A 27,257-nucleotide genomic window follows, 5' to 3' on the forward strand; every position below is an offset into this window, starting at 1 on the left:
CCTCATTTTACTGATCTTGGGAGGATAGAAGGCTGAGTCATCCTTGAGCCGGTCAGGATCGAACTGCTGGCAGTCAGCAGAGTTAGCCTGCAATACTGCATTCTAACCACAGCTCCGACTTTTGGTTTTTGGCAAAACCAGCCCATATCAAACCATTGGTTCACTTAATGACTTCAAAAATGGATCATAAAAGCTCGACATCACTCATCGAGGCTCCGTTTTCAGCCACGAGGGCCTCCTGCAGCCCTCTGCCAGTGAAAACGGAGCTCAGGAGGGCCGTGGGCTCCGTTTTCACTGGGAGAGGGCTGCAGGAGGCCCTCGTGGCTGAAAACGGAGCCCGGAAGGGCTGCATGTGTTCCTCCCGAGCTCCATTTTCACTGGCAGAGTCACCGTGGGCTGGTCCTTCGCTGTTTCCAGGGCGGTCCCGCGGGCCAGATCTAAGCATCCCGTGGGCCGGATCCAGCCTCCGGGTCTTGAGTTTGACACCCCTGACTTAAGCTATCAGTGCTACTTAACCCTCAAATCAGAACACACAGCCTGGGCTTGTTTTTATGGCAACTCTGCCTCCAGTAAACAGAAAAGAATTATTTCCTTTCAACAGGCCTCGCAGTTGTACAGGAAGGATAATCTGATGTGTGTGTGTATGTTTTTCCCCGTCTCATCTCAAACAGGACAAATACCTTCATACAAACTGCTTGGCAGCTCTAGCCAACATGTCCGCACAGTTCCGCTCCCTTCATCAATATGCCGCGCAGAGGATCATCAGGTAAATGCAAGTCTTGTGCAGAATAATTCCGCTAAGTTTTGTTTTCAGGAAAGAGACTCGAACCTCCAATCCCTAAATTTAAATATTGACCCTGAAGTTCTGTTCAGCTTCACGGAGTCTAGAGTAAATGTTTACGGGTGGTATGGATGGCAAACATTAATATTGCTTACTCTGAAAAAAAAGCAAGGAGTAGGTAACGTGTTGGAAATAGAGCTGCTTACTCAGTATTGAATCAATGAATATACTATTGAGTTACGTGAAATACGTGCAATTGTTACAGATGCCTATGAAGCGAGGGTTCTGAAATAGTGGTTATTTGTGATTATATGAAGGATTTTATGTGGATTGATGAAGCTGCATAATATCCCTTCTTAATGTTTAAAAATTCGTTGTTTTTGAGGAATTTTCTCCATGTGATTTGCCTGCCGAGGAAATCCCTCCCTGTAAATCTGCTTCGGGAAGACCAGGCAGTGTCCGCAATTATTTTGTGCACATTCAATTCCTCACTAGACCTGCATGGTGCAGCTGTTGCTATTTGCCAATACAAGGGTGTCTCTGTGTCTCCAAACTCAGAGAACTTAATACATTAAATTAATTGCCTGAACCATTAATCTTCTTAACATGGAACCCCAAACATTCAGGATTCTTTAGTCCATTGCTCGAATATCACTGCGTCCTTGATCTCGAAATTCTCACCTACACAATTAAAAAAAAACAACCTAGGTAATCTATCCTATCGTATCCATCCTGCCCCCTCCCCTGCGGGTGAGATTTGCCCCTACCCTCCAATCCTTCTGCAAGGACTTGGAGACCTGGCTCTGCTTGTTGGCCTGGGGATTTTCAGATGCAGAAAATCAGGAGTCCAGGCAGTTCAGATGAATATATAAGTTTATTATATGCTAAAGCTCTCTACAACAGGGGTCTCCAACCTTGGTCCCTTTAAGACTTGTGGACTTCATCTCCCAGAGTTCCTCAGCCAGCTTTGCTGGCTGAGGGACTCTGGGAGTTGAAGTCCACAAGTCTTAAAGGGACCAAGGTTGGAGACCCCTGCTCTACAAGAATCTGAACAGTCAAAGTGAGTTGGCAATAGATAAGAGTCAACAGAATTCAAGGTGGGCTGGACTTAGAGTGCTTATGGGTGGGTGCAAAGGGACTCGAGACTGATGATGCATTTGACTGCTCCCTCGGGCTCAGCCTGTCATCTCCTATAGGGACCCAATAGGGGAGAATGTCACTGAGATGGCTACTGGATTAATTACCTGACCCCATCTCCCCCCACCCTCTGCTTTCTAGTCCCACTCCCCATGTTTTTTAAACTATTGTACTTCCATTGTTTATTTTTATTATTTTATTTCTCTGCTATTGTTACGTTTATATTTGTTGTCATCCCCCCCCCCAGTTTTATTGTCGTAAGCTGTTCAGAGTAGCCACACGGGGAGGGGAGGGGGACAAATAAATTTAACAAATAAATAAATAGCTGTTTTCCTTCAGCAACACCAGTGGTGGGTTGCTACCGGTTCTCCCCGGTTCGGTAGAGCCGGTAGTGGAAATCTTGATATGAGAGCGAACCGGTTCGCTCCTAACGTCAGCTGGGTCCTCCCACCCCCACGCTATACCTACTTTTATTCCTTTGTTTTTAGCTCAGCTGTAAGGCGCGGCAGAGTGGATTGCCACTTTTACTCGCTGTAACTAGGTGGGGTTTTTTTACTCACTGCACTTGCACGAAATGCAAGTTTAGCACATGTGGGAGCGAAGTGAGCAGACGCGCGGCGATCACGCGCAAAGCGCATGCGCGATGCGAATCGGTGGTAAAACTGGTTAGAGCCCACCACTGAGCAACAGCAATATGTTAATGAATAAACAAAACACACAGATCTATTTGCATATTGTAGAAATGTTAAGTGCTTGGATCCCAGCCCTCCCTCCCGCTCGCCACACCTCCCTCCCCCCCCCCTCTCTTTCATATGTCTTTGAACACTTCACTGTCTTTCATTTTTGATTTTTCTCCTGTTTACTAAGTCTTGCCAGTAACAGAAGTGAAAGCTATTTCCCTACCATACATGTGACTAAACATCTCAGACGTGAAATGCTCCCTGTTTGGACTGGATCGTGTGATCCGGTAGCGATGGGGGTGGGTAGTTCGGAGAACCGGTAGCAAAAATCCCTGCCCCCCCCCCCCCCGCCCACGCCTCGTTGTTCCTCTTCTCTGTCCCTGAAGCTCTCAGTGGTGATATAGCTGCAAATGGCCTTAAATGACTGCCGCGACGCTTCAAAGGGCCGCACTATAGCTGATCCGCACTGTAAATGGTTAATAGACCGGTGCCTCTATTTTTAAAGAAGGTAGACCGATACCTCCAAATAAAAGGCAATTGGTAGACCCGTGCTCTCCCAGGTTTTGCATTATTTTTATTATTTATTATCATTGGCCATGCCCATTCAGTAACCTGACCACCAATCCACGCCCACAGAACCGGTAGGGAAAATTTTTAGATTTCACCCCTGAAACATCTGCTTACAGATGAATCTTGTTCCTTGCTTTAAACAGGGGTCTCCAAACTCCAATCTCCAAGTGCTGGCTGGGGGATTCTGGAAGTTGAAGTCCACAAATCTTAAAAGTCTGTCAAGTTTGGAGACCTCTGCTCTAGACCATGGGTGGGGAACTATGGCCCCTTTATGACCTATGGACTTCAACAGAATTCCTGAGCCAGCCATTTTGGGAGTTGAAATCAAGCAAGCCCTCCAACAATAGGCTCTCACAGGAAAGAGCAGCGGTAGCATTTTTAGTCATATCATAAGCTGATAGTTAGAACACTCTTGAAAAACTGACACCTTGTTTGAAACGTAGGATGCCCTTGAAAACCAATTAGGTTCACCAACTACACGAGGAATCCTCGAGGTTACAGCCTGGCCATCCTAGTCGTAATGCATGATGACCATAAATGGGGTCACCTACATGATCCATCCAATTTTAAAATCTAGATTTTTGGAGCGGTCGTTAAATGAACCAGTGGTTTGCAATGGGCGAGGTTTTTCTGAAAACTGGAAATCAATGCTCTTTTTTGTGAAACACAGTCACATGACCATAGGATGCGGCAAACAGTCATTTGCCAGGTGTCTAAAAAGCGGTCACATGACTGCTTTTTTTGGGGGGTGTCAATCATCGTAATCATGAATCCAGGTTATAAGTATTCCCAGGGAGATCCATCCTAACTTCAGACTGTCACTAAGCAACCTGTCGTGTCCCACTCCTCCGCTGACGGCCGTGTCAGGGAAATCCGAATCAGGCTTGCCTCTGCAGCTCTGCCCAAAGTCCTAGCAAAGTCCTCAGAGCAGGCAGGAGACCAGTAAGTGACTTCAGCAAGATAAGTTCGACTTTTGCCTGACTCAGAGACTGCCAGAAAGCAGATCCTTTATATAGGCCATGGGGTGTGGCTCCATGACTCAGCCCTCATTAAGGCCTGCCCCTCCCTTCCTTCTGTTGCCTCCGCCTATCCAATCTTCTGATGCGAGGGTCACTCCAATCAGCTGTTGGTAATAAACCCTCCTCAGGCTCACATGCTGTGGAGGAGGGGGAGGGGTCTAGCTGCTCCGTTTACCTGGGCATGGAGCCAGGGCTGGGGCCGGGAGGTGCTCCTTCTTCTGCAGTTTGTCTGGGCATGGAGCCAGGACTGGGGCCGGGAGGCATACATTCCTCCGTGTTCGGAAGCAGATAAGAAGGCCCCGGCTGCTCTGAGGGCGGGCAAGACACAACACAACCGTTCGTAAATCAAGGATTTACCTGTGTTTGAACTGTGCTTTGTGGAACGGGCATTTGTGATTGGCTACCCTCATTGCATTAAAGCTAGAAAGGCCAGAGTTTACAAACCACAGTACGTATACCGTGCTAACTAAAATCGTGGAAAATCACATTACAACACGATGCAGGAAATCAGGCAGTCCCTGCTGTCTTCCACTGGGCTCGGCAAGTCTATTTGCTTAGTCTCTAGAAATCTCTTCAGGATGTTTGTTCCCACTTGGCTTACTCTGAGCTCTAAAATCTCTTATTTGTTTCTCTTAGCATTGCCACTTCTGTAGCAAGCCTTTCTCGTGTTTATATAGTTTTGTCGAGTGCCGTATTACCTTTTCTCAGAAAAACCACAGGCCGAAGCCATCGTTTCTGCCTGGCATCTGAATGGAGCTGTGTTTCTTAACCTTTGCGGCAGCAAGCCTGGACGGGGAATTATGGGAGTTGAAGTCCACACATCTTAAAAAGTTGCCAAGGTTGAGAAATATTGGAACACAGGTCGTCCTCGACTTAACAACAGTTCATTTAGCGATCAAAGTTACAGCGGTGCTGACAAAAAATGACCGTTTTTCATATTTACAACCTTTGTAGCATTCCCATAATCGTGTGATCAAAATTCAGATGTTTGGCAACCGGTTCATACTTAACGACCGTTGCTGTGCCCCAAGGTCATGTGATCCCCTTTTGCAACCTTTGGATAAGCAAAATCAAAGGGGAAGCCATGTGACTAACTTAACAACCGTGTGACTAATTTTTTATTTTTTTTTATTCAAAAAGTTTTACAAAAAAAAAAAAATTCCCCCCCCTTTCCCCCCAACCCCCCTCCCTTCACTAATCCCCTCCCCCCTCCCCCCTGACTTCCCGGAACAAGCACAAGGTATAGTTAAAAATAAAACAAACATATGCTAAGAAAATTTTTCCCCAAAACTATTATACCAATTTTCCCTCTCTAGCTCTGACTTCCTCTTAACATAACCAAAATCCTTCAAAAAAAAAAAATTAACAATTAACAGTAATAAAATATATAAATCAATAGAACAAATTAATCCTAAAGTATTTAAAACCAGCTAAAGCATAAAAATCCAATCAAATTCAGAGAATATCTCCCTTATAGCTTCTATAACCATATAATTTTCCCCCCAGGTCTTTCTTACATAAGATCTTTCGAGAATATTCTATTTAAAATTCAGTGCAACACATTAGAGTGTGACTAACTTATTGACTTCAGTGGTTCACTTAACAACTGTGGCAAGAAAGGTCATAAAATGGGGCAAAACTCACTTAGCAAACAACAACAGAAATTTTGGGTTCCGTTGTGGTCACAAGTCGAGGACTGCCCATAGAGAGAAAAACAAGGGGCACTTGTGCCTTTATTTTCCAGGATTGCTGATAAGACAGCAATGGATTAATTGAATAACTGGGTCTTAAAAACCACCTTAATGCCTTTTACATGTATGTAATGCAGGAGTATTTAATTTCTTGACCACTGTCTTTTTTTAATAGAAAAAGAGGCTTAGATTATGAAAGAAAACATGGTCAGATACGGATAGAATCCAGTATTGCATGCTGACTGCCGGCTGACTGCAGTTCGGCAGTTCGATTCTAGCCCGCTGAAGGTTGACCCAGCCTTCCAGCCTTCCGAGGTGGGTAAAATGAGGACCCAGATTGTTGGGGGCAATAGGCTAACTCTGTAAACCGCTTAGAGAGGGCTGTAAAAGCGCCGTGAAGCGGTGTATAAGTCTTAAGGGCTTTTGCTATTGCTATTTTGTTTGTACTGGATAAACTAGCAAAGAATATCTCAGTAGGATCTTTTGCCCTAAGGCAGGGGTTTGCAAACTTGGCTGAGGAATTCTGGGAGTTGAAGTCCACAAGTCTTAAAGTTGCCCAGTTTGCAGAGCCCTGCCCTAAGGGATATTCATTATGGTACCAAAAGAGAGGCAGCCATTTTTTTTTAATTTGAATTTTGAGTTTAATTTGAATTTTGAGTCATTTTTTTTAAATTTGAATTTTGAGTGAATTGAGTCCTTCGGGAGAAGGGCGGTATAAAAATTAAATTATTATTATTATTATTATTATTATTATTATTATTATTATTATTATTATTATTATTATTATTATTATTATTATTATTATTATTATTATATCCCGCCCTTCTCCAAAGACTCAGGGTGGCTTACATTGTGTTAAGCAATAGTCTTCATCCATTTGTATATTATACAAAGTCAACTTTTATTGCCCTCAACAATCTGGGTCCTCATTTTACCTACCTTATAAAGGATGGAAGGCTGAGTCAACCTTGGGGCCTGGTGGGACTTGAACTTGCAGTAATTGCAAGCAGCTGTGTTAATAACAGACTGCTTAGTCTGTTGAGCCACCAGAGGCCATGATGAAATCTTTCAACTCCAAGCAGTTTTGGGGATGGCACTGATTATTTCTGTCCATCTTTGCTTTGTAGCTGGGTTTGGGGTGGCATGCACCTTAAGGAATAACCTGGGCGGAGGAATAAATGGAGAAGATGCGTTCCTACTGGGTTTCTTGAATCCTTTAGTGACTTTCAACAGCTGGAGCTATCATTTCCTTCTAGCCCAGGGGTCTGCAACCTTAAGCACTCAAAGAGCCATTTGGACCCATTTCCCACAGGGAAAAAAAACAAACACCGGGAACCTCAAAACCTGGGTGGGCGTGGCCAACTCCACATCACTCACTCCCACCCAGTCACATGATTCCCCTACCACGCCTACCCAGCCGGTTATTAGGGCAAAGAACCAGTTGTGTTCTCTCTCTCTCTCTCTGTATCTCTTTCTCTCTCTCTCTCTCTCCCCTCTGTGTTCTCTCTCTCTCCTTCTCTCTGCATTTCTTTCTCTCCCCCTCTACCTCTCTATCTCCCTCCTCTCTCTGTATCTCTCTCTGTATCTATGTCTCTCTCTCTCCCTCTCTGTATCTCTTGGATTTCCAAGGCCAGGCGAGGAGTGACTGGGAGGGGAGGGTGAGAGGTGGGGTGGGACCAGCCAGTGATGGGACAGGGAGCCGCAGCAGAGGGGGGCCAAAGGGCGACATGCGGCTCCGGAGCCACAGGTTGCTGACATCTGTTCTAGACAGCTTGTTATCAGATATCTTTATTTCTTAGCTTTATTTCCTGGTCAGATTTCAAGATCCAAACTCTTAACATCATAGAAAAGAGACTTTTCTGATTTTTGACAGAAGATTAGTAGTTAGTTCCTGCCTTGGTAACCACTTAATACAGTCTAAAAATAGTCTTAATTGTGTTTTGATTGTGCTTCATTGCAACAGAATTGGCATCTTGTGAGAATAGCTGTAATTCTTTACAGGGGCATTCACAGGAAACTGTAACGATATCAAATTGACAACATATGTGATGATATCATCGAGTAAATGTGCCTCTTACATATTGGTAGCCTTAGTTTGATGCAGGTATGCAGGTCACGGATTGGTGTAACAATGCAATACGGATTTAATCTGTGGCCTTTGGTTCTTTGTCTGAATTGGGCAACCCCAAAGAATGTTTCTGTATTATAATAAAATAACATTACCTGACTTCGAAGAGTTTGCTGGGAAGAAAAGCAGTGAGAGATTGAGGATTATAGATAGATTATGTATAGAAATTGATAGAAGCCAAAACATATGAAGAACGGTTGTAGGAACTGGGTATGTCTAGTGAAAAAGAGGACTAAGGGAGACATGATAATAGCCTTCCAATATTTGAGGGGCTGCCACAAAGAAGAGAGAGTAAACCTATTTTCCAAAGCACCTGAAGGCAAGGCAAGAAGCAATGTACATGGAAACTCATCAAGGAGAGAAGCAACCTAGAACTAAGAAGAAATTTCCTAACAGCGAGAACAATTAACCAGTGGAACAGCTTGCCTCCAGAAATTGTGGCTGCTCCATCACTGGAGGATTTTAAGAAGAGGCTGGACAGCCACTTGTCTGGAATGGTATATAGGGTCTCCTGCTTGAGCAGGGAGCTGGACTAGAAGACCTCCAAAGTCCCTTCCAATTCTGTTATTCTTTTTATTCTGATTATAGCATGTTAGTAGACTCTGGACAAAGATGAAAAACAAGGATAATTTTAGACTATACGAGACTGCAAATTTGTCGGGATTTAGGTGGAGGAAATTCCATTCAGCTCAATTTTAATTCGGTGCTTTGTTTCCTTTTTAACTACAATAACTATGGAACTTTCCACTCAAAATCTACTTAGCCATGGAGTAACAAGAGAGCACAGGAGCATAATAGAATAGGATAGGATAGGATAGAATAGAATAGAATAGAATAGAATAGAATAGAATAGAATAGAATAGAATAGAATAGAATAGAATTTTATTGGCCAAGTGTGATTGGACACACAAGGAATTTGTCTTGGTGCATATGCTCTCAGTGTACATAAAAGAAAAGATACGTTCATCAAGGTACAACATTTACAACACGATTGATGGTCAATATATCAATATAAATCATAAGGATTGCCAGCAACAAGTTATAGTCATACAGTCATAAGTGGAAAGAGATGGGTGATGGGAACTATGAAGATTAATAGTAGTGCAGATTCAGTAAATAGTCTGACAGTGTTGATGGAATTATTTGTTTAGCAGAGTGATGGCCTTGGAAAAAACTGTTCTTGTGTCTAGTTGTTCTGGTGTGCAGTGCTCTATAGCGTCGTTTTGAGGTAGGAGTTGAAACAGTTTATGTCCAGGATGCGAGGGGTCTGTAAATATTTTCACGGCCCTCTTCTTGATTCGTGCAGTATACAGGTCCTCAATGGAAGGCAGGTTGGTAGCAATTATTTTTCTGCAGTTCTAATTATCCTCTGAAGTCTGTGTTTTCTTGTTGGGTTGCAGAACCGAACCAGACAGTTATAGAGGTGCAAATGACAGACACAATAATTCCTCTGTAGAACTGGATCAGCAGCTCCTTGGGCAGTTTGAGCTTACTGAGTTGGCGCAGAAAGAACATTCTTTGTTGTCCTTTTTAATGATGTTTTGATGTTAGCTGTCCATTTGAGATCTTGCGATATGATAGAACCTAGAAATTTGAAGGTTTCTACTGTTGATACTGTGTTGTCAAGTATTGTGAGAGGTGGAAGTATGGAAGGGTTTCTCCTAAAGTCTACCACCATTTCTACGGTTTTGAGTGTGTTCAGTTCCAGATTGTTTTGGTTGCACCACAAGGCTAGTCGTACGACCTCTCGTCTATATCGGATTCGTCATTGTCTCGAATGAGACCAATCACTGTTGTGTCATCTACAAACTTCAGTAGCTTAACAGATGGATCATTGGAGATGCAGTAATTGGTATACAGAGAGAAGAGAAGTGGGGAGAGCACACAGCCTTGGGGGCCCCCTGTGCTAATTGTACAGGTATTTGATGTGATCTTGCTTAGCTTCACCTGCTGCTTCCTGTTTGTTAGGAAGCTTGTGATCCACTTACAAGTCTGTTCCGGTACCTGTAGCTGGTTTAGCTTAGTTAGAAGAATGTCTGGAATGATGGTATTGAATGCTGAACTAAAGTCTACAAAAGGACCCTTGCATAGGTCTTTGGAGACTCAAGATGTTGTAGGATGTAGTGCAGAGCCATATTAACAGCATCATCTGTTGATCTATTTGCTCGGTATGCAAATTGCAAGGGGTCTAACAGCGGATCCGTGATGGTTTTCAGGTAGGAAAGCACTAGCCTTTCAAAGGTTTTCATGACTACAGATGTTAGAGCAACTGGTCTGTAGTCATTCAGTTCCTTGATGGTGGGCTTCTTGGCACTGGGATGATGGTAGGCGTTTGAAGCAAGAAGGAACATAACACATCTCTAGTGATTTATTGAAAATATGGGTGAAGATGGGGCCAATTGGTCAGCACAGACTTTTAAGCAAGAAGGAGTTATCTTGTCTGGGCCTGGAGCTTTTCCTGGCTTTTGTCTGTGAAATAGGTCCTGCACTTCCTTTTCTGTGATCACTAGGGGTTGTGAAACCAATGAAATGGGGTCAGTTGTAGGAGGCTTGGCTGTTGTTGGTGTGTCTGAGATGGGGTTGTGGAGATAGGTGGCTGTAGTTTCCTTTCAAACCCGCAGTAAAACTCATTCCGGTCATCTGCCAGTTGTTGATTACCTTCAGCCTGGGGAGGGGGTTTGCCATAGCCGGTGATATTTTAAGAGTTTTCCACATGTTTGCTGGTTCATTTGCTGAAAACTGATTCTTTAGCTTTTCAGAGTAGCTTCTTTTGCTGCTCTGATCTCCTTGTTAGTGCATTTCTGGCCTGATTGTACAGCATTTTATCACCTTTTCTGTAGGCTTCCTCTTTGGAATGTCGTAGCTGCTTAAGTTTAGGTGTAAACCAAGGTTTGTTGTTACTGTATATTCGCAAGTTCCTTGTAGGTACACATAGGTCTTCACAGAAGCTGACATATGATATTACAGTATCTGTGAGTTCATCCAGGTCTGCAGAGGTATCTTTAAAAATATTCCAATCAGTGCAGTCAAAACATGCCTGTAGCTTTAATTTTGATTCCTCCGTCCAGGTCTTCACTGATTTAATTATTGGTTTTGTGGCTTTAAGTCTTTGCCTGTAAGCAGGTACAAGGTGAATCATGCAATGATCAGAGTGTCCTACAGCTGCACGTGGTAAAGACCGATAAGCATCTTTTAGTGTTGTGTAGCAATGGTCTAGAGTATTCTTGCCTCTGGTGGGACAATTGACATGCTGAAAGTATTTTGGTAGCTCTTTCCTTAAGTTTGCCTTGTTTAGATCTCCCAAAACAATGGCCAGTGAATCAGGGTGTTTGGCTTCAGCCTCCATGATTTGGTCAGCTAGAGTTCGTAATGCCTTGTTTACACAGGCTTGTGGTGGGACATAAACAGCAATTAGAAGAAATGAGGAAAATTCACGAGGCGAATAGTAAGGTTTGCAGTTGATAATTAGAGTCTCTAAATTGTTGTCACAGAATTTGTAAATTATTTTAAAATCTTGACACCAGTTTCTGCTAATATATAGGCATAAGCCTCCTCCTTTCTTTTTACCAGATGTTTCTGGAATCCTGTCTGATCGTTCAATTTGAAATCCTGGAATGTTCAGGCTGCTATTTTCAATTGATTCATTTAACCAGGTTTCAGAGAAGCATAGGACTGCTGAATTGCGAAAATCAGAATAGTATTTGTTTAAGAGGAGTATTTCATCCATCTTATTTGCAAGTGAGTGTATATTTGTTAGGAAAATTGAAGGCAGAGGAGTTTTAATGCGACTTCTTAATTTGTTTAAGATCCCAGATCGTTTACCTCTCTTCCGTCGCTTTCGTCGTTTGTTTTTTTTGGTAATCCATGGCTCCGTGGGAATTGCCTCCTCCTGTATTAGAATCTCCTCCGTGTTTGTAAAGACAGGTGGGGGTGAGATCAAAGAAAGCTGCTCCTTAAAGAAATGTTCCTTAATTTTTAGCAGATGGTCTCGTGAGTAGGAAATCCGTAGTGAGTCACAGAGAACAATTAGAAATAAAGAAACAATTAGAGAGCATTTCACCGAGGCAGCCTTCGTCAGCGCCATCTTGGGAAAACGTCAACATTTACATTTAAGTCAACATTTACCTGATATTTTAGTACCTGATATAACTCCTGCCTAAATGCTTGAAGTAATGCAGTGTGAATTTGAAAATCTTCCTCTGAATCCAGTAGTTTTCACCATTAACTTTGTTAATGGTGTTGTATAAATGTATTCCTTTTTGTATTTCTATGAACTACAAAGGATCCTGGGACTTGTATGGCTATGTCTTAAAACTTAGAAATCTTTACAATAATGATTAAATTATGCTTACATAAGAATGGATAATATTGCTATCTCAAACTATAATGCTACTTAGTATACGCAGCTGTATGTTTTCAGAATTTAAGAATACGCTAGTGGTCTTTTTATATATCAAGTTATCCCTACCTTGCAAATGATGTGGCGCAGATGAAGGTGCTCATAAAATAGCAGTTATTTAATACAGAAGTTAAAGAATTAAATCCACTAGCCCCTGCCAGAAAATATTGAAAGCCAATGTGCTTAAAATAATACCATGTTTCCCTGAAAATAAGACTCTGTCTTATATTTTTTTGAACCCCGAAATAAGCGCTTGGCCTTATTTTCAGGGAGGTCTTATTATTTTGGGGCTCATGGAGCAAGACGGGGCTCCTCTTGCCGTCTTACCTGATTTCCAGCTCTGTCTCCCTAACCCTAACCAGAGGAAATGGCAGGAACCGGCTCCACATGTGGTTAAATATTTTCGGGAAGGGCTTATTTTCGGGGGGGCTTATTTTCAGGGGGGGCTTATTTTAGCACATGCGCGCAAAAGCCTGATTGGGCTTATTATCCGGGGAGATCTTATTTTTGGGGAAACGTAGTTTTGAAAAAAAAAAATATATTCTTTTTAATGCTTACTTCAGAATTATTGCCTGTATAACTAACTTTTAGCCTTACCAGGTAAGTTTAGCACTTGCCTGTTTTGGGAGGCTGTCTTCTCCTATGGGGCTCGTGGATGTATGTGAAATGTCAAAACTTCCATCACAAAAAGGCTTTACAGAATGACTTAAAAAGAACATTATAAAACTCTCCGTTCCGCAGAAAGCCAAATTTATGAATCCACAAGATACATGGTGATGACGATGGTCTTATACATTCGGTCATGTCTGTTTGGCGATTCTATGGGCCAGGTCTCTCCACGTTTTCTGACCTTGCACTACTTACGAGATAAGTAGGTTGCCCCAAAACAAAAACCCTTAAATTGAAAAATGAAAACTCATTTGAATCTATCCCAAAGGTGCTTTTTTCAAGTAGCAACTGGGCTTTCTTGTTTTTCTTAGAAGATGTTTCCCTTCTCATTCAAGAAGCTTCTTCAGCTTCTTGGATGAGAAGCAAAACGTCTTCAAAGAAAAACAAGAAATTTCAGTTGCCTCTTGGAAAAAAAGCACCTTTGAGACAACCATGATTTGGATGACTGAGAATCTCCACAGTCATTTGAATCTAGTTTTTCTATTCCAGGATTGGCCTCACTTTTTCCAACACCTTACATCCTACTCCCAGGACGTCACAGCCCAGTATCTCATACTCTCCTTCCTTTCTCTCAGATACAGGAAGCTCTTTCCTTTCCTCCATTAAACCAACCACCTCCAGTCATTTAGGCAACAAAAACAAAATCCACAGGTACAGGATATGTGGTACCTAGCTCAATAGTCGTAACTGTGAGAGGGATTTTGGAATCCTAGTGGATAACCGTTTAGATATGAGCCAGCTGTATGCTGCAGCTGCCAAAAAGGCCAACACAGTTCTAGGCTGCATAAACAGAGGAATAGAATCAAGATCACGTGAAGTGTTAATACCACTTTATAATGTCTTGGTAAGGCCACATTTGGAATACTGTATTCAGTTTTGGTCGCCACGATGTAAAAAGGATGTTGAGACACTAGAAAGAGTGCAGAGAAGAGCAACAAAGATGATTAGGGGACTGGAGAGTAAAACATATGAAGAACGGTTGCTGGAATTGGGTATGTCTAGCTTAATGAAGAAAAAGGACTAGGGGAGACATGATAGCAGTGTTTCAAAATCTCAGGGGCTGCCACAAAGAAGAGGGAGTCAAGCTATTCTCCAAAGCACCTGAGGCAGGACAAGAAGCAATGGGTGGAAACTGATCAAGGAGAGAAGCAACCTAGAACTAAGGAGAAATTTCCTGACAGTTAGAACAATTAATCAGTGGAACAACTTGCCTGCAGAAGTTGTGAATGCTCCAACACTGGAAACTTTTAAGAAAATGTTGGATGACCATCTGTCTGAAGTAGTGTAGGGTTTCCTGCCTAAGCAGCGGGTTGGACTAGAAGATCTCCAAGGTCCCTTCCAACTCTGCTATTCTATTCTATTCTATTCAGTCTTCCTGTTGTTTTCTAAAGTTTACTATGTCACTACTCTGATCTCCTGATAATAGTTAGCTGAGTTCTCTCAGCCTTCTTCAAGCCATTTTATTGCCATCATTTTTCCACCGTGAATTCTAAGTCCACTAAGTATGCTGGTCGATGGTCTTTTTGGCTTTTTATTATTATTATTTTCTTTTTAATGTTCACTATTAATCCAGATGTTTCATTTTCCAGTTTTAACTTTCTTAATGAACTCTTCTCCACTTTCTTTACTTTTGGCTAGCAAAGCAGCAGTTGTCTGCCTATCTTAAATTATCAGTGTTTGGGGCCCTCCTGCTTTGATTCCAGCAATCATTTCAAAACCTGCCATCATAACTGTATAAATTACAGATAAGAGGGTAATATGCATCCTTGTCAGACTCCCTTTTTTTAATTCTGAATCACCCTAAACAGAGATAAAAGCTCATTACGCCCCCATGCAGGACATACATCTTCCCACAAAGATGCATACAAATGTAGGGTAAAAAGGAGATTATTTTGGTGTTGATGACCAGAAACAAAATCTACTCATAAATATGGAAGGATTTTCCTCTTTCTTGAGGATTAGTGGAATTCATCTCACCAGAACGCCAATCGTTGCTCTTCTCTTAGTCTGATGACAGGAAAGTGAATTAATTTTTAAACGCCTGTTACGGTAATTTTTAGTTTTATTTAGATTAACCAACTCAAAAGTACACGAGGCTACCAAATCAAAATATCAAACTACGATTTGAAGCTGCTTCATCAACTGAACCCAATTTGTGTTTACATCAGAATTCATAAACTGGTTAAAAAAAAAAATTACAGTTGCGGCTAACATTCCAGCAGCGTGTTTAAGTGAAAGATAACGTAAGCAAATAGGCAGTTTAATATACTTACTACAAACTATTATTTATTATTTGCCTTTGGAGTGAACATTTTGGAAGACCTGATAAATATCCTTTCAAGATGGTTTCAAGATTTTGGCCAAGCAGAACAATATTGAAGAGGTATTTCATTTCCTATGGCAGGTTAGGGGCCTTCCTTTTCATTCTTATGCAAAGCAGCTGATCTCACTAGCAACAAAAATCACATCTGTTGCTTATTTAGGAGTAAATGTGTGAACAGGAAGAGCTGTAATATACAACTTGAGAATGAAACCTTCTGCAGTTGAGCTGCCTAATGAAGGCTGCAGTTAATTTTCTCCTTCAGAAAGAATTTCATTTCAGATTGTTGTGACCTTGAGTTTCTACCAGTTTACTTGTCTAAGACAGGGGTGTCAAACTCTATTTCATTGAGGACCGCATCAGGGCTGTGTTTGACCTCAGGGGGCTGGGGTGGGCGTGGCCAGCTTGACATCACTCATGTTGGGGGCGCCTGTAGCGGTCTGAGGACTCTGCCAGTGAAAACGGGCTTCCAAGCTGTCGCAGCCGAAAACGGAGCTCAAGAGTCCATTTTTGCTGGCAGAAGCATATTGGGCCAGTCCTTCACTGTTTCCACAGTGGCCCCCATGGGCCAGATTTGGTCCCCGGGCCTTGAGTTTGACACCCCTGGTGTAAGAGAATGAAAAAAGAAGAGCAACAAAGATGGTTAGGGGACTGGAGGGTAAAACATATAAAGAACGGTTGCAGGAAGTGGGTATGTCTAGTTTAATGAAAAGAAGGACAAGGGCAGACATGATCGCAGTCTTCCAATATCTCAGGGGTTGCCACAAAGAGGGAGCCAAGCTATTCTCCAAAGCACTCGAGGGCAGGACAAGAAGCAACAGGTGGAAACTAATCAAGGAGAGAAGCAACCTAGAACTAAGGAGAAATTTCCTGACAGAACAATTAATCAGTGGAACAACTTGCCTGCAGAAGTTGTGAATGCTCCAACACTGGAAATTTTTAAGATGATGTTGGATAACCATTTGTCAGAAGTGGTGTAGGGTTTCCTGCCTGGGCAGGGGGTTGGACTAGAAGACCTCCAAGGTTGCTTCCAACTCTGTTATTATTATTATATATGTGAATTTTGATACGAGCTATTAACAGCCAAACCGAAAGGAATAGATGAAAATATACTTTCCCCCCCTATGATATCAAAAATTAAAATAGGATTGAACAAACTGCAGAGAGATGTCATTATGCTACTACGGATAGTCCTCAAGCTTTCAACCACAATTGAACCTAAAATTTCTGTTGTTAAGTGAGGCATTTGTTAAGTGAGCTTGGCCGCATTTTACAACCGTTCTTGCCACCGTTGTTAAGTGAATCACTGCAGTGGATAAGTTAGTAACCTGTTAAGTGAAGCTGCTTGTTAGAAGGTTGCAAAAGGGTATCACATGACCCTGGGATGCTGCAACGGTCATAAGTATGAACCAGTTGCCAAGCATCTGAATTTTGATCACATGATCATGGGGATGCTGGAAAGGTAACTCTGAAAAACGGTCGTAAGTCACTTTTTTCAGTGCCCTTGTAACTTGGAACAATCATTCAATGAACTATCGTAAGTCGAGGGCTACCTGTAATGCAAATAATATGCCTTTACCATTTTCTCAGCCCAGCCTTCAGTCTAGCTCAGCGGTCACCAATTGGTAGTCCGTGAGAAAATTTTGGTGGTCTGCAGAAAAATTATTTGCATTTTTTATATTGCACTAAATCAGGGGTCCTCAAATTATGGCTCCTGGATTGGATATGTGCAATGAATGTTTGTGTTGCTACAGAGAGTTTCCCCCTTCAGGGTCTTTTTGTGCGGGTCGAAGGGGGGCAGAAATTCGACTGGGGTTTGCTTCGGCCTCCTGGTGCGGGGCTTTGGGCGAAGGCTGGAGGGAAGTGCTACTGGTGGTGAAGAGCCGGAGGGCCTTGTTCCAGTGGGACTGCCTCATAGCCTGGAACTGGCTGACCATCACAGCCCACTGAGCCTTCAGGCACTGGTACTTGGTCTTGCACTCATGCAGGTCTTCTCTTTGCTTGGAAAGCCTTTGCTCATAGTCCTCCGTGAGCAGCTTCTGTTGAGCCTCCTTCTCGGTCAGATCCAATTTGAACTGAGCTGTTTTGCCAACTCTTTCTTAGGGTGGCTGCTTAGCTCCAACAACTGCTTCCTGTTGGGCCCCTAAGGAGCCCTGGTGGGGAGGCGAGGATTGGCTGGGAGGGGAGGGGTGAGTAGAGGCTGGCGAGGCGCCCTTCAACGTGAGTGACATCAAGTTGGCCACACCCACCCAGTCACATGACCACCTAGCCACACCCACCCAGCTAGTCATTACGCAGATCATATTAGTGGTCCACGGGATTTAAAATTATGACTTTAGTGGTCCCTGAGGTCCAAAAGGTTGGTGACCCCTGGTCTAGCTCAGTGATGGCGAACCTTTTTGGCACCATGTACCGAAAAGGGAGCGTTCATGCGCGTCTGGGCTGCAACCTGGAAGAGGAGCTGCCCAGGGCGCATGTGCCTGGCCAAAAATGAACTTCCAGTATCAGCTACTGAACTTCCAGTTTCCCTTCTGGGTTTCTGGCGCGCATAGCGGGCGCGACGATCAGCTGGCTGGTGCACATGCTCACGCAGGAAAACGGAAGACCAGCTCTCCTAGTTTCCGGCACTGCTGCATGCAAAAAGGCCAGCTGATTGTCACATGCTCATGCGCACCAGAATCCTAGAAGAGGAACCAGCAAAGCCACACGTGCCAGGCGACATGGCTCTGTATGCCACTTCGGGCACGCATGCCATAAGTTCACCATCACGGGTCCAGCTTGTTATGCTCACACACTACTTAAGCAGTGGAGGAGAATGGCTCTGTTCAACTATTCAGAGTTTTTAATAAGTTTTATGGAAAGGGATAGAAAAGCAAGTCCCCTCTACTTAGAATAGAATAGAATAGAATAGAATAGAATAGAATAGAATAGAATAGAATAGAATAGAATAGAATAGAATAGAATAGAAAATATGGAATGGAGTGGAATGGAATGGAATGGAATGGAATAGAACAGAAAAGAAAATATGGAATAGAATAGAAAAGAAAAGAAAATATAGAATAGAATAGAATAGAATAGAATAGAATAGAATAGAATAGAATAGAATAGAATAGAATCAGTGGTAGGATTCAGCCAGTTCGCACCACTTCGGGAGAACCGGTTGTTAACTTTCTGAGCAGTCTGGCACACTGGTTGTTGGGAGAAATTATTAGGGCAGAGAAATGGTTGTTAAATTATTTGAATCCCACCACTGAACAGAACAGAACAGAACAGAACAGAATAGAATAGAATTATTTTGTTGGCCAAGTGTGATTGGACACACAAAGAATTTGTCTTGGGTGCATACGCTCTCGGTGTACATAAAAGAAAAGATACGTTCATTGCGTTATCCAACACACAGCCGCAAAGGAAACATCAAATATCTTTCAGAGTTTTGGTGAGATGCATAAAATAACATAAGGAATATAAAATCAAATTACAACCATACCGCCAAAATATTTATGTGCTGTTGAACATAAGCACAAGGTGGTCTGTCTGTTGAAGGCGTTTAGAGCTTCTTGGATTTCTGTGTGAAACGGAGCAAAATAGTAATACAGATAAGTCCTCAATTTACGACCACAACGGATACTTCCCATTGCGGTTGTAAGGCAGGATGGGTCATCATGTGACCAAACCCGATCTACAATCTTTTTGTGGCAGTTGTTAAGCAAACCACCATGGCTGTTAAGTAAATCTGTGGTCATTAATCCCACTTCATGGGGTCATTTTTGGAAGGAAATGACTGTTTTCGGTAAAAATATAAATCATAGTAATGGGATGCTGCAAATGGCCATAAATACAATGGTGTTGTTGAGTGGATTTGGGGTGGGGGTGGGGAGGATTCCAGCTGTCAGAAATTTGCAATTGGCTTATAAATATATTTTGTGGGGGGGGGCATCGTAACATTGAAAAATCCCTAAGCAACCAGCCAACCAAAACTCTAGAGTTAGAGTTGAGGTTATCAGCTAGTAATCATTTCTTGAATAACATGATGGGGGAGAACCAAGGTGTGTATTAATACAGGTAGTCCTCGACTTACAACAGCTCATTTAGTGACCATTCAAAGTTACAACGGCACTGAAAGAAGATGACATGACTGTTTTTCACAGTTACAGCCACTGTGGCTGTATCCCCATGGTCATGTCATCAAAAATTTACCCACTTGGCAACTGACTCATATCTACGACCTATTGCAGTGCCCCGGTGTCCTGTCATCTCCTTTTTCCGACCTTCTGACGATCAAAGTCAATGGTGAAGCCAGAGTCACTTAACAGGCATGTTACTGACTTAACAGCCGCAATGTTTCACTTAACAGTTGTGGCAAGAAAAGTCATAAAATGGGGCAAAACTCACTTACCCGTCTCCTTTCGCAACAGAAATTTTTGGGCTTCGTTGTCGTTGTAAGTCAAGGACTATCTGTATTGGTGCTATAAAGCAGGCACTGCAAAATTGAATGCGGATTAATGTCTGGTGTTTGGACAGAAAATGCTAGTTTCCATAAAAAGTGTAGTGCTCTCCCCATTCATTTTTTTGGTAAGATGAACAGCTCATAGTTTTTGGCAAGGCCAGCTTCCCCAAAGTAAGAAAACGGTAACGAGCAGCTCAGAAGAAATTATTCCTTGTTAATACCCACTTAAAAGTGTTTTATATTTAGCACTGGAAATTCGTTTTTGGTCTGGTTATTTTTATAGGTTCATTTCAAAGGCGATGTTATTTTTTCCCCCCTCTTAAGATTTTATTCATTACAGAGACCTACATGCCATGCCTATGTAAACTGTACCAACTACAGGTAGTCCTCAACATACGACCACAATTTGAGCCCAAGATTTTTGTTGTTAAGTGAGAAATGTGTTGAGTGAGTTTTGCCCCACTGTACGACTTTTCCTGCCACGTTTGTTAAGTGAATTACTGCAGCTGTTAAATTAGTAACACGGTTGTTAAGTGAATCTGATTTGTCCCACTGACTTTGCTTGTCAGAAGGTCACAAAAGGTGTTCACATGAGTCCGGGACATGCAACCGGATGTAAATCATGTGACCATGGGGATGCTACAAAAGTCATAATGGTCATAAGTCACTTTTTTCAGTGATGTTGTTAACTTTGAATGGTCACTAATGAACTGTTGTAAGTTGAGGACTACCTGATAGCAGAACTATCCCCTGTCCCCCTCCTCCCCCCCGCTGCTGCCAGTCCGCAGAGCCGGAAATGTTGGGGACTGTCATTAATTTTGTACACCCAAGCTGGATTTCTTCCAGAGATGTAGACTTCAACTCCCAGAATTCTCAGCAATGGCTATCCTGGCTGGAGAATGCTGAGAGTTGAAGTCCACATATCTTGAGGACACCCAAGTTTGAGGAAAGCTGGCTAAAAAAATCATATCCATAAACTCAATTCTATCTGAAACACTAAGGAAACTATCAAATTGCTGGACTGAAAGTTTCTTTTCTTCTGTCCCTTAATACCATTTTTTTTCCTCATCACAAATACTAAAAAAAAATAAAAAATTAATTTTATTTTTAAAAAAAACACACTCTAATTTTAAAACCACCTCTCAGGGATCCTGTTCAAGCACTCAAAAGTTGAACCACCTGGCAACTGCAAAAATTATAGTAGTATTTCCATGCATGTTAGGCATTACTACATTTCAGAGAACATACGTAAGGCCTGGCAACAGTTCTGGACCAAATTCACAGTGGCTGACATATTTAAAAAATAAAAGAGAAATTCAAGGTCTTTATGTTTGCCAGGATGTTGTATACAGTTTCACACATGCTGGAACCCAGTGTTGAGAGGCCACCCATCTGGGCAATTGCTCTAACCTTTAGCGTTCTACACTCCTGATTCCAGCGTCCTTCTAATGGAGTGCAATATGTCTAGTTATATCAGATGGAGAATGAACATATAAATATCCTACCAGATGCCAATTCCTCAATCCAGACCAGATCTAACAAGGCTCAAACAGTATTTAACTGTATGTCAACAGAGAATAGGCTAAAACCTCAACTACATATGTTCCACACATAAACCAACTCTCATTCTAATGATATAGCTTGGGGCCTGGGTACTTACGGGACCGCCTGCTGTTACCTTATACCTCCCACCGACCTGTACGCTCTCACAGAGAGGGACTTCTCAGGGTGCCGTCCGCCAAACAATGTCGGCTGGCGGCCCCCAGGGGAAGATCCTTCTCTGCGGGGGCTCCTACTCTCTGGAATGAACTTCCCCCGGGTTTACGCCAAATATCTGACCTTCGGACCTTTCGCCGCAAACTGAAAACATATTTGTTTATTCACGCGGGGCTTTCTTAAATTGTCTAGATTTTAAATTTAAATGTTATTTAAGTCTTTAAATTGGGTTTTTTTAGTTTTTTTATATATTTTAATCTATCGACCAAAATGTATAATAAGTTTTTTAATTTGTTTTTAATTGTACATTGTTTATTTTTATCTTGGTTGTACACCGCCCTGAGTCCTTCGGGAGAAGGGCGGTCTAGAAATCTAAATAAATAAAATAAAAAAATAAATAAAATAGCTGAACAGTGGGACAATACAGGTAGTCCTCGAGTTATGACCACAATGAAGCCCAAAATTTCCGTTGCTTAGCAAGACACTTGCTGAGTTTTACCCCATTTTATGGCCTTTGCTACCCACAGTGGTTAAGTGAATCACTGTGGTTTTTAAGTGAGTAACACAATTGTTAAGTGAATCTGGCTTTTCCATTGACTTGGCTTGTCAGAAGGTCCCAAAAGGGGATCACATGATCCTGGGACACTGCAACGGTCATAAATGTGAGTCCGTGATCAAGCATCCAAATGTAAATCACGTGATCCTGAGGATGCTGCATCAGTCGTAAGTCTGAAGAAATGGTCAGAAGTCATTTTTTTCAGTGCCTTCGTAACTTTGAACGTCACCAAGCGAACTGTTCTTAAGTCGAGGACTACCTGTAATGTAATTTAATTTATGGCTGTGAGAGTTGGAATATATAAGGAAGGCTAAGCACCGAAGAATTGATGCTTTCGAATTGTGGTGTTGGAAGAAACTCTTGAAAGTCCCTTGGACTGTAAGGAGATCAAATCAGTCGATCCTAAAGGAAATCAACCCTGACTGTCCTTTGGAAGGCCAGATCCTGAAGCTGAAGCTCAAATACTTTGGCCACCTAATGAGAAGAGAGAACTCCTTGGAGAAGACCATGATATTGGGAAAGACAGAAGGGAAGAGAAAGGGATGACAAGAGGAGGAGATGGTTAGATAGGGCCATCAGCGCAATGAACATGAATTCAGGCAAACTCTGGGAGACAGGGGAGGATGGGAGCCTGGCATGCTGTGGTGCAGGGGTCTCCAATCTTGGCAACTTTAAGACTTGTGGATTTCAACTCCTAGAGGAAGTCTGGGAATTAGTCCACAAGTCTTAAAGTTGCCAAGGTTGGAAACCCATGGTTCATGGGGTGGCAAAGAGTCAGACACAACTTAATGATTGAACAACAACAAAAACAACAACATTTAGAAAGATGTGAGCGAAGTTGTCTGAGGAACTCTGGGAGTTGAACTCCACAAATCTTAAAGTTGCCAAGATTGGAGACCCCTGGTCCAGAGGTAAAATCCAGCAGGTTCTGACAAGTTCTGGAGAACCGGTAGCGGAAATTTTGAACAGTTCAGAGAACTGGTTGTGGAAATTTTGAGTAGTTCGGAGAACTGGCAAATACCACCTCTGGCTGGCCCCAGAGTGGGGAGGGAATGGAGATTTTGTAGTATCTTTCCGCTGCCACGCCCACCAAGCCACAGCCACAGAACCGGTAGTAAAAAAAATTGGATTTCACCACTGCCCTTGTCATGGGGTTGCAAAGAGTCAGACACAACTTAGTGATTGAACAACAACATTTAGAAGGATGTGAGCAGATGTTCTCAAGGAGCTGGTCACCTAGAAACTGATGGACCCTCTTTCAGAAATAGCTTTTCGCAATTTTTCAGTCTTTTGAAAGAGGGATCTTCAGTTTGTTCTGAAATCGCTCACTTATTCTCCAGAGAAATTATTTTCATATTCATTTGGTTTGGGCTCACTCTGAATCCTACAGAGCAGTAGTTCAAGAACGTAAAGATTTTTTTTTTTTAAAAAGATATCTTTTAATAAAACACATTGAAGTATTTTTTTTAATAACTCTTCAGATTTATGCAGCACATAACCTTGGAAAAAAAATTTATACATTGAGAAGGCATTAGAGATATTTTATTAGTTTCATTATCTCCCCAAATGGCAGCGTTTCATCCTTAAGTAAGAACAACTGTTTTCAATAGGAAAACTCCAAACCACGCGTATTGATTTCCCAGGCTCCAGTTAACCAGACATTCCGAATCCTGACTTTTTAGATAGTGATATTAAGCATTTTAGTGCATTACTGCCACATAGCTAGAAATTAAGCTGGCTGTTTGTAGGAGGAAAATGTTCCGCCCATAATCTGCTGTGGGTAGCACATGTTGCTTTGCCTCACTCCGTTATGAGGGAAGAGGAATGCTGGTTGCTTTAAGGGGTTGAGTTGTAGAGAATGTTATTATTTTTGCCTTAATAACTTCCTTTTCATTGATTTGGTAATAAAATGCAGATTTTAAATACATATTTTTGTTTCTTGAAAAAACCAAAGCCGTTTGCTGTTTTAAAGAGCTCTGCAGAAAACGGCATCATTGTATAGAGCGTTTACCAAATGTGGAGTTCAAATCTGTTCTCTTTTTTTTTTCCCCTCCTGTGGGAGAAATCAGGACAGCTTGATAAAACTAAAGCCAAGTCAATCTCGCATTAAAATAAACACGACATCTTTGGAAATTGGCTGTGGGCTCTGCGTTTGTTGTGAGCAGCCAGAACAGAATAAGGGCAAGATCAGTTGCTCAGACTGATGTCTTCACAGAATATGCCACAATATCTTTGGGCTTTGGATCCGGTGTGTATTTTCATGGGCAGATCACACATCGACACAGGAAAAACTCCCGCTGGTCTTTAGTGAATTCACTACCCATAAGACAGGGTTTCCCAACCATGGTCATTTCCAGATATAGATGGACTTCAAGTGCCAGAATTCCACAACCAGCATAGCCAATACTGAGAATTCTGGGATTTGAAGTCCACTCACCTTCAATTTGCACAGGTTGGGAAACACAACCGTAAGAATACAGGTAGACCATGACTTGTGACTACAATTGAGCCCATTTGGGCCAATCACCAGGGGACTGTGAGTACTAGTCCCGCCTTAGTCATGAAAGCCAGCTGAGTCACCTTGGGCCAATCACCAGGGGACTGTCAGATCTAGTCCCGCCTTAGTCATGAAAGCCAGCTGAGTCACCTTCAATATATTTACAAAAATCAGGTGTCATGAGGGGCTCTCTGGGGATTTCATTCCTATTAGGGAAGGAGCAGGACGTTCTCGTCATATCTCTGACCCTGTTCCCCATCATTGTGTTTTCCACCAAAGTGTTTCCTCTCTATGCAACGTTTTGTTGTTAGAAATGAAAGGCGTCTCTCTTCCGTTTTTGCTGAAATTGAAAAGCTGAGCTAGAGGAAATTATACACTTGGAACTGAAGTTGTCCCTGAAATTCCCAGAACTTGGGGCGATGACACACCTCCACTTGAGCTTAAAATGTGTCCCCGTTGAACTTAATGGGAGATATCTATGTCCAAATAACCTTGCTGTAAATTCAGTTGTTTGCTCTAAATTCAGAGGGACGTGGTGGCTCAGTGGCTAAGACGTTGAGCTTGCCAATCGAAAGATCAGCAGTTCAGCGGTTCGAATCCCTAGTGCCGTGTAACGGGCTGAGCTCCCGTTACTTGTCCCAGCTTCTGCCAACTTAACAGTTCGAAAGCACATAAAAAATGCAAGTAGAAAAATAGGGACCACCTTTGGTGGGAAGGTAACAGCGTTCCGTGCGCCTTTGCCATTGAGTCATGCCGGCCACATGACCATGGAGACGTCCTCGGACAGCGCTGGCTCTTCGGCTTTGAAACGGAGCTGAGCACCGCTCCCTAGAGTCAGGAACGACTAGCACATACGTGCGAGGGGAACCTTTACTTTTACCTTTACTAAATTCAGTTGTGTGCTTTGACCTTGATGTACTTGTTGAGGGGAATCAAATACTCTGAGATAGATGGGCAGTGAAGAAATACGAAATATAAATTAATACATTTTCAACTTGATGCTATCTGCGTTGGCTCAGGATGATGGAGGAGCGATCCAGCACAATTGGAGCGAAGCACCAAGTCAGATCAAGTGAAAGCATATGTCTGAATAACGTTGATCACAAAGCTTCTCTTTACAAGAGATAAAGACAACGGAATTTGCTGTAAAACAAGACAAACCTTCCTGAATTCAGAAGCCACACCGACTCTGATCCAATGCCCTGCAGGATTCACCAGTCCATCATTCCCTAACCACTGCGGCAAAATGACTTATTGTTAACGGCTAAGATTCTAAGTTGGTGGGAAAGCCGTCATGGATGACTGAATTTGGCTTTTGCATTTCTCTAGTTGTAGATGGCAGCTTGTAGAAAACCACACAAACTCTACGACTGTTCCCATAACATTTTATATTACATCTTGGCACAAGTGCCTTGCCTCTTCGAGTTGCACGAAAAGATGGTTTGGATTTTTTTTTTGTTTTTACCTCAGAAATTTTTTTTTTTAAAAAATCTACAAACCCCTGGTGTGTATACACCCTGCCAAAACCAGCAGCCTCTTTTGCGCCGTTAATGAAATCATCCTGAATTCTTGCATATATTATATATATATATATATTTTTAAAAATAACAACAGAATAACAAGAGTTGGAAGGGACCTTGGAGGTCTTCTAGTCCAACCCCTTGCTCGGGCAGGAAACCCTTGGTTGATTAATCCAGATTTTCTGCCTGTACTTTTAAAAAAAATTTTTTAAAGTATTGCTTTGCTCTTTGACATCTGCCGCTGAACTTTTATTTAGATCGTGTTTGGGTGCAGCTTTGTTAAAGGAAAATTCCTCTTTCTTTGTTTCTTTTCTTGTTTTCTTTCTTTTCCTCCCTCTACCCTTGTCTTGCAGTTACACCTGCCGCCACTTGCGGAGATATGTCTATGTCTTGGACAAATTGTATTTCCCCCGCCAATCCCACTGCTCTACGCTGGAGCATTGCTTCTCGAGCCTCAGTGACAATGGAGAGGAACTCTTGTCTTTAACTTGTTCTCACATTCTCAGATCCTATGCTTCCAGGTTATTAACCTCTGCTCTCCACTTACTGCATGCTGCATGTGACCAGCCTGTGCATGAACGAAGGGGACATATAAGGGGGCGGGGCGGGGGGAGGCCGGGCGGATTTCAGATTGCCAGTCACTTTTTTTACTAACAAACCAGCTGTTTGTATCGTGTAGCGTACATGCATGCACAGCAGAGGTGGGTTTCAGCAGGTTCTGACCAGTTCTGGAGAACTGGTAGCGGAAATTTTGAGTAGTTCAGAGAACTGGTAAATACCACCTCTGACTGGCCCTGCCCCCGTCTATTCTCTGCCTCCTGAGTCCCAGCTGATTGGGAGGAAATGGGGATTTTGCAATAACCTTCCCCTGGAGTGGGGTGGGAATGGAGATTTTATAGTATTTTCCCCTGGCACGCCCACCAAGCCACACCCACCAAGCCATGCCACGCCCACCAAGCCACACCCACAGAACCGGTAGTAAAAAGTTTTGAAACCCACCACTGACGCGCAGTATAAAAAAAGCAAGCCAATTGTGGTTTCACACTGAATAGAATAGAGCTGGGGAGGGTGTCCGTTCTTCCCAGAAGTGGAATGTAGATTTCCTTTGTAAGTGCAGGTAGTCCTCG

At 42.5% G+C, this 27,257-nt stretch overlaps 1 protein-coding gene across 4 annotated transcripts in view; it reads left to right on the forward strand.

The window, feature by feature from the left end:
• The window catches only part of DYM (dymeclin), a 291,188-nt gene that overhangs the window by 141,185 nt on the left and 122,746 nt on the right, over nucleotides 1-27,257 (forward strand). For all 4 annotated transcript variants that reach the window (XM_058170966.1, XM_058170965.1, XM_058170967.1 and 1 more), the window contains one exon: nucleotides 672-766. In XM_058170966.1, the coding sequence (XP_058026949.1) occupies nucleotides 672-766 (95 nt within the window). The remainder of the gene's footprint in view (nucleotides 1-671; nucleotides 767-27,257) is intronic.

This window comes from Ahaetulla prasina, chromosome 2 (assembly GCF_028640845.1).
Source record: "Ahaetulla prasina isolate Xishuangbanna chromosome 2, ASM2864084v1, whole genome shotgun sequence".
Lineage (NCBI taxonomy): Eukaryota > Metazoa > Chordata > Lepidosauria > Squamata > Colubridae > Ahaetulla > Ahaetulla prasina.